The 8,283-nt window shown below is 42.1% G+C and overlaps 1 protein-coding gene across 1 annotated transcript; it reads left to right on the plus strand.

The window, feature by feature from the left end:
* Positions 1–276: 276 nt before the first annotated feature.
* Positions 277–8,179, plus strand: GORAB (golgin, RAB6-interacting; the record flags this gene model as incomplete). The annotated part of the gene is made up of 4 exons (XM_009586714.1): positions 277–625; positions 3,042–3,143; positions 4,955–5,095; positions 7,708–8,179. Coding segments are annotated over 4 exons (1,064 nt in total), but the record flags the coding sequence as incomplete, so codon positions are not given.
* Positions 8,180–8,283: the final 104 nt, after the last annotated feature.

An 8,283-nucleotide genomic window follows, 5' to 3' on the forward strand; every position in this document is an offset into this window, starting at 1 on the left:
CCCCAAGACTTGCCTCGCTCCTAGCTAAGGTTCTTTAGTCCCGTGGTCCAGGCTCCTTATTCCTCTCTTTCCTTGTTTCGGATGCTCAGATCCTCTAAAACATTTCCAGGTTCCTGCGTTTTCCCCCACGTTGCCTTCCCTTGACACCCTGGGATGTCTTCTCCTTTTGTTGGTTTTGCAACAGTTTGCTTGCCCAGAAAAGCTAATTCACAGCATCTGTCTTTGGTATTAAGATTTAGTTTTTAATCCCGTTTCTCCCTCTCATCCATTGATTAGATTTGTATGAACCCTCGGAGCAGCAGCGTCGCCCCCACACTGTGAATAAGAGTCGGAAGCTAACGCAAAGAGAAAAAGCCCTCCAGCAGCAATGTCAGAAGCTGGGGCTGCAGGGTGGAGCCGCCTCTGTTCCTCCTGAGCAGTTGCTTTCTATACCAAAACACAAGCCTGGTCATCCTCAGCAGCCTGTGCCACCACCTCATCCTCCTTCAGCGGAAGATCAAAGGCAAAGTGACAACCAAGACCAGCAGAAGGAAGTGACACCGGTAGATCCTTGTAATGGCAGTGACAATGCGCAGACCCGCCCTGCAAAGCCAAACTCCAAAGTGGAGAAAAAGAAAGTGGAATTGTTAGTAAGTCGGTAAAATCAGGGGATGGGTTTTATTCTGTATTGACTCATTCTTCTGTTGTACAGTAAAGTGAACTTTCCTGTATCTAATAGGAAGGTTTGAAAGATCATGTTTGCTTCCTCTGCATTGAACTTTTGTTTTTCATCTCTGCTTGGGTTAAACCTGATTCAAGACCAAATTCTGTAGTTTAATCCATGCAGATATGCACCGCGCTGTCTTCACATAATTTCCTATGGTAGTGGGACTGTGCATCATAAAGCGCCCAAGATACAGGACTTTGGTTTATGAAGACTTAATCTCACATCATGCTGCGTAGACAAGCCAGCAGCCACAACAAAAAGCCCTTTTGGAAGTAGATATGCCATGATTTGTGTAACTTTGTGTTCCCCTTCACAATATTGCTGCAGATTTGTTAATGCCAAAAGTGTTGGTAAGGAGGTAAAATTTCAGGTTTAAGCAGTTCTCCAGCTTTTATGATTCAAGCTGAGACCCATCTTGAGGCTCTCACCCTGTGCACCAGCCCACAGTGGGGTGTCTGTCTCCGTCAGAAGCTTCAGACTGGTACATGTGAGAGAGAGAAAGGAAAAAGTACTCAACATGGCTCTCTGGGATTCTGACTGAATGTGGCAATTACTTTGTTCATCATCCAGAATTCAGATAGTAGCCTATAAAAGGAAGCTGCTGTCTAAACGCTAGAGAGGGCAGGCATTACCAATATGGGAGATTACTTGGTTTTACTTCTTCACATTTGTTTTCCTGTCTGTATCCAAGTGCTAATTTTCTTTTTCTCAGTGGGCAAAGCAAAGTGTGAGGGGCAAAAGGGTAGATTCCTTTTCTAGGGCATATAGTTTATTTTTAAAACACACTAACAATGCTGCTTCAGCCTTGAGTTCCTATGCAGGTCCAAACTTTTCTGCCCAATATAATCAACAAACACTAGCTGGCCACCAAACTGCCATGTATCATTTGTATTCCCCCAAAACAGGGATCAGCAGCTTTCCAAGTGTGGTGTGCCAGACCCTGTCTCTGGTTAGATCTGTCTGTAGGATCTTGGAGGGGACTGAAGGTGCTTCCCGCTTTAGAGGCAGGACTGCGGCAGTCAGCAGCACTTGTGTGGAGAAGCAGAGCGTGGCTTCTCTTGAATTCAAAACTCAAAAGGATCCGGGAGATTCTGTTTTGCACAGATGTGCCTTAAGAGGCTGCGGCTGCTGGCTGCAGCTGCTGCCTGCCATTTTCCTTCCCGGCTCCTGGCTGGGTTCACCTACCTGCAGATAGCTGTCCCTTCACCAGAATAGCAGCACTTTGAAGAGCAGTGCCAAATTCCTCGTGTGGGTGGAGCTCACCGGTAGTACTGGCTGTTCAGCTCCTTCCTGGTGCTGAAAAATACAGACACTATTTGACTGGGGAGAAGATAGCTAAAGCTTTGCAGAGAAGTTTTCCGCTCTGTGGGGAGCAAATGACATTTAGCTGCGACAACGACCCTCTGAATCTGCTGAATTCATCTCAGCCTGTGCACTTGAATTTAAATCTTATCAAAAATATTTCTCCATATGAAGTTTTAGGAATAGGGTGATGAGGAGAAGTCTGAAGAGATATTCTTGTGCAGAAATGGTTGTTAAGATTAACATAGCTGAGTTACGTGGGTATTTTTAAGCTAAGCTATTTTTAAGCTGAGACTTCTTGAGAGAGGGCATGAAGAACACAACAGGGTGGAAAAGCAGCAAAGCAGTTTTTGTTTTTCCTAATCCTGCCCAGTTGTGTTGACGCAGGTTGTCCCCTCTCACCTGAGACCTTGCCTTCCATCCTCTGGGGCTGGTTGTATCTCTTAGTGGATGTAGCCTAGGAAATGGAATCCCAAATAGTGGTGAAAGTGAATTCTTGTTTTTCCTCGTTGCTCATTTTCATTGTAACTTTTACCAGCCTTTCATTTGTATCAGTTTAACTATTTGGGGCTGTATTGTAAAGCAGACGTGTGAAAGGATCTGTTTTATGGAAAAAACATTTCCAAAAAAGAGGCTGTGTTGTTAGACTGAAGAGATAGCGACTTCTAGCAACCAGTAGGAAACCTGAAACTGCTTCTACCTAGTGGGGAAGCACATCATTTAAATGAAAAATTCCACCCATTTCTGAAAAAGTGCGGTATGCTCTTTCTTCCAGCAAAGCTGAATTAACCAGCAGCTTACTTGCTTATGTAGATTTTTGTTCTGATCAGCAGATTTCATCTGGAAATGTTTTATTGGTCTGAATGACTTCTTGCAGATGATTCTTCTTTCCTCAGAACCGAAACCTGTTTATAGTTCCTTTGACATTTTTAGAGTTTTCTCCAGGAAATATGGTGGTGAATATTTGTGTCATTTGGGGAGCAGGGAGAGAAATGAACTTTCTATTAATTTTGATCTTATTGTCAATGAACAGGCAGGAAAAATCACGATGGGAAATCCTCCAGCAAGAGCAGCGGCTGATAGAAGAGAAGAATAAACGCAAGAAGGCACTCCTGGCCAAAGCTATTGCTGAGAGGTAAAGGGCTATGCTGCAGCATGGGCTGAGGCTGAGGAAGGGATTACTTTTTATCTGCAACCAGTTGCACATCTTCTATTTAAATCTCACTTTTTCCTCCTCTCTGTGCTCTGTATGTACTGCTCCACAAGTGAGCAGCTGTGATTGACATTTCCCTTTGATGACAAGTGCTGGCCAAGAAGCTGTGACTAAGCTTTTCACACTTCCAAAGCTGCAGCTCTGTGCGCAGATGGAAAAGTTATTACAGAATTCGAGAATTAGCTGAAGTCCTTGTGCCTGTTAGTAAGGGCATGTTTGGGGTGCTCGGATGCTCATCCCTGTTCTGTTCCTGATTTGTTTTCACTGGATTTAAGGAAAGTTTATTTGATTCCTAACCTATGAAGGGAAACTATAGCTATTTCTGTTCAGGCTTTTGACTCTTTCTTATTAGTATGTGAAAAGCGTTGAAAAGAGAAGACGATTACCTTTAAGTTTAAGAAGGTACCGTTTTACCACTGGCTGACTAGAAATTATAAAAAAATCACATGTTCTCACAGTTGTTAGCTCTTGCTGTTCAGGTGACCAGACTTTAAGGCGTTGTACAGTGTTGTCCACTGAGATAGTTTAAAACTACGGGGAAGGGAAGGTTTGTAGGGAAGGGTATTGGAGCAGCTGATAACACTGGATCAAGGAAGGAGATGTGAAGCTTTCAGGCTCACAGTCCTCTCGCAGACATGTATTATGTTCTGCCCGTCAAAGCTCTTGGGTAACACAGGTGAACATAGCCAGTACTGAGCAGAAGATGCTCTTTGAGGTTCTGAAGATTTTGTTTTCCTTTGCCAGGCAGAGATAAAACACAAGTATGTTTGGTCTGAGTCACTGTAGGACAGCAAATGTGGGTGTGACCACCAGGCTGGGTTCTTCCTCCTGGAAGCAGAGCATGAGGAGAGAGAAGAGGACTTGGAATGTGATAGCTAGGGAGTTTTGTCTGACATTCAAAGGCCTTCTTCAGGCTCTAACCCATACTACAGGGTTAGGCTCTAACCCATACTACTCTCCACCTGCATCAGCTGGTTTAATGAGAGATGGTGTCACTGCCTACGCATCTAGTCTTATTTTCAAGTACCTGCTTTGGGGTGTAAAGCAGTGGATGAAAAGCATGGTTTTGCTGGTGAGGATGAGTGACAGCAAAGTGACCTGGTGTAAAAGCTTGTTGAAAGTTACTTAGCTTGCTTGGGAGTGAAATCCACCAAAGCTTGCTGCCCTTAGCAACATTTAGTTTTCAGATTTTAGGAATGAATAGGCTGAGTTGAAGAAGGTTACATAAGGCTTGATTGAAATCCTTTGTGTTTGATGTAAAACTTTCCATTGACTTCATTGGGATTTGGCTAGGCCTTTTGGGAATAATTTTACAAAATGGAAATCAAGCTTAGGTTAGGTGACTTTTTGGCCCCTACTAACTGGGCTTCTTTGAAAGGGGATATTTGCAGGGCTAAATACCCTTCCCCCTCTCGCTCCCCCCCCAAGCCATTTCCTGTTTCCTTACACTGAGAACTACTTAGATACAGCAGCTTCTTGTGTGTTTCCACAGTGAAGAAACACAATCCATTTTAGGCACTTTGATTATAGTCATTACGTAATTTTGCCGTAGTCCTCTAATAGCAGGCATTTTAGATCCCTGTGGATATTAAAAAAGATCAAAAGTCTTAAACCATAAAGGAGAAACATTCTGAATAGCTCTTAAAGAAGTTAGTTGCTCTGCAAATGAAATGGGGCCCATTATGTCAAGAGAGGCTTGGGGAAAAAAAAAAAAATGCATCTTCCTTTTGCAGATCCAAAAGAACTCAAGCTGAAACAGTGAAACTAAAAAGGATTCAGAAGGAGTTACAAGCTCTGGATGACATGGTATCTGCTGACATTGGCATCCTGCGGAATCGCATTGATCAGGCCAGCTTGGACTACTCTTATGCCCGGTAAGCGACAGATGGGGAGGAGGGAATAGCCCTGCCTGAGTGGAGGGAGAAAATGCTGTTTCCTGTCACCGAAGTAGTAATGGAGTTATGTCATTGTAATAAGGTGTAGTTAAAGCGGTCACAGTCTGGGGGGCTTTCAAATCTTGAGGTAAAAGTGTGCTTTTTATTTCCTAATTTTTCCCTTGGAATCTGGAAACTGAAGTAGGTTTTCTGACTGCAGACTGTGCTTTCCAGCTTCATGCTGTCTTGAGACATACTTACTGCTTTAACTGTGCAGTTGTCCATAAGCCCTGCTTTATTGTTTCAAGGTTGTTTATTTCTTCTCACGGGGAAAATAAAAGTCCTAAAATGAAAGTCCTTTTCAGGGAAACTTGCTTGTTGATGACAGCTCTGGTCCTGTTGGAATCAATGGGACCAATTAAGCTTAAAACATATAATACTGCTGAAGTGCTTTTGGAACTGGGACCAAAAATTGAAGGAAAAAGCAAGCTTTCACCCTTCACAATGTGCCTTTAATCACTCTGGTTCTGATGAGTTCCTTAAATGCAAGAAATTAATCGGAACACCCTATTAGTTGTGGGTAAACCACAACATCAGTAGATAAACATCAGCATGTTTTTGTAGCCGTTTAATAAAATGGAAATGTTCGGTTGCGGTTTTTAGTTCACGATTCAATGTGTTAAACGTGTATTTCTCCTTATGACTTTGCTATACGTTGACCACAGGCCAATAAACATGGTAATTAGTCTTTAAAAAAATAGCAGCGGTAGCTAACAAATAAGGATATTTTTTATGTAATTATCATTTGAAATATCTAAGATTAACTGTAGTTTTAGTAGCTGAGTGCATATGAATACTGAATTTCATATCCTCAAGAGGAAAAACATTTCAATGTATTTTAGGTTTAAGTCTGGTTTCTAAAACCATTAAATGCTCCTGGAAGTTTGCTTACCAAAATTTTGTGATAATGCGTCTATTTGAAATGCTTAATGGCTAAACAGCATATAACACAAGTGTCTCTGACGTTTGGAAAGCAGTTTTTAATGAAGATAACAAAAGGGGATGCTGGTAGGACAAAGGGGATAAACTTTACAAAATAGTTAATGACTTTCATGAACTTAGTAAGTCTTTCTTTTTGTGAGGGAGGGATTTGGAAATGCGAGTTAGATACTTTCAGTGTTGTAGTTTTTATGTATTATGAGCCAAAGCTGATTTACTTGTAAGTGGTGTCTTTTCAAGAAATTTTTTAGTTCTTGCCTTATATTTTAGGGCTAAAACACAAATAATTTCAGTGGGTCAAAAAGTGCAATATTAAATAGTCCTGAGCACATACATAGTTAGGGGCATTTGACAATTGCTGTGGAATGGAATTTTTGTAAACATGATGTGAAGAATATGTGTGAATTCAGCCCAAAGGTTTAACCGTGCAGAAGTTTCCAGCATAGCATTAGTTTTTCCATTTCAGATACCTGGCCCAGGGAAATCTTGACTTTCTTGTGAGGGAAACATAAGTGGGCATCTTCTGCCCACTGCAGACATAGGGTCAAAGTTTTGTGATTATTATATAAAGGAACATATTTGGGAAGGCTTTTCTATGTCTTATTTCCTTCTGTTTCCCTAAGCAAAGGATCTCTCCTATCTTTCTGTTGCTTTGTTTAACCAGGTATTTGGTTTTCTAAAACAGCTGGATTCTTTATTCAACCACTTTACTAATATTAGTTTTATGAATGCTCTGTAAGGTACATCGTGTAGGCATTCTGCAAAAGCCTTTGCATGTTCCCTTTCCTGATGAGCAAGATTGCATCTATCTTTCTATTAATTAAATCAGAATTAAAATACAGATTCACTGAATGTAGTGGAAGATGCATCACTAATGTGGACACCAACCATTAAAGTGCTAGATATCCCGGATGTGTTAACCTCAATAAATATTTGGAATATTTCCTTTTTGCTATATTTGTCATGACAGGAAGTGCAAATTGGCAGGAGGTGTGTGTCGGGGGGATGCTTACAATAAAATTCTACATCTGTTGCCACGCAAAAGTTGTGATCACTATTGATGTCATACGCTGTGTCAATCTGTGCTGCTCATGATTTTCTGAACATATATATGGGTGGCCGGGAGAGTACACTTCTAGACCAGATCCAAATGTAAACGTGCATAGCAGCATTGTAGCATCTGTATCTGTTGGGTGGATGGTTGTATTAGAAAACACACAAAACTGTTTTGCAGTGTTTCAGTTCACTAGATACATGTTCATTAGAAATTTGAAAACACTACAATTTCTGATGGTTTCTTTCTGCTGCTAGTGATGCATCTCTTGAAACAGGCAGTAAAAATGCTTGTTTGTGATTCGATCTGTAGATTTCAGACGAGCAAATTAACTCTCGGAATACAGCAGCAGTGGAGGCTAATGTGTCAAGAGGAGAAGACTTGATCGATTCACGCTTATTTTCTTCCCTTTTACTAATGTCGCAGCATGTCATGAAATAGCTGGCATAATGCATCGCAGTGCACATTGCATTTCAGGGATGCTTAAAGTATCTGTCCGTGTGTCAGACTGTAAAGTGCTTTGAGAACTAACCCACTAGAAATGATGATGATTTTGCAGGAAGCGGTATGATAAGGCTGAGTCGGAGTATGTGGCAGCCAAGCTGGACCTCCAACACAAGACGGAGATTAAGGAGCACCTCACGGAGCACCTGTGCACGATCATACAGCAGAATGAACTTCGCAAGGCCAGGAAGCTGGAGGAGTTAATGCAGCAGCTGGAAGTGGAGGCAGATGAGGAAAATCTGGAACTTGAGATAGAGGTGGAGCGGATGCTGCAGCAGCAGGAGACAGAAGCAGGGAGACAAGCCAGCCAGTCACACAATCATGCGGGGACAGCTAAGGAAAACCCCACTCCCAGTGTTTCGGCGTGGGAGAGTGAGCATGCTAACCGTGCTGTCGCTTCTTCTGCTATTTCTGAACAGTTGGTTCAATCTGAAAACTCCGGTACCAAATCCCTCTCCAATATGGACAGCCAAACTCAAGCAGTAAATGTGACTCCAGGAAACTCCCCAGCTTGTTCTGATACATGATTACTATATTCAGATAAGCCAGCCAGTTATGGATGATATGCTCTCTGCGGGCTCGTGTGCTGTATGTTATATCTGGGGTTCTGCCGTGCCAGTAATATGCACTT

Source organism: Fulmarus glacialis, unplaced genomic scaffold (genome assembly GCF_000690835.1).
Source record: "Fulmarus glacialis isolate BGI_N327 unplaced genomic scaffold, ASM69083v1 scaffold35121, whole genome shotgun sequence".
In the NCBI taxonomy this organism is placed as follows: Eukaryota; Metazoa; Chordata; class Aves; order Procellariiformes; family Procellariidae; genus Fulmarus; species Fulmarus glacialis.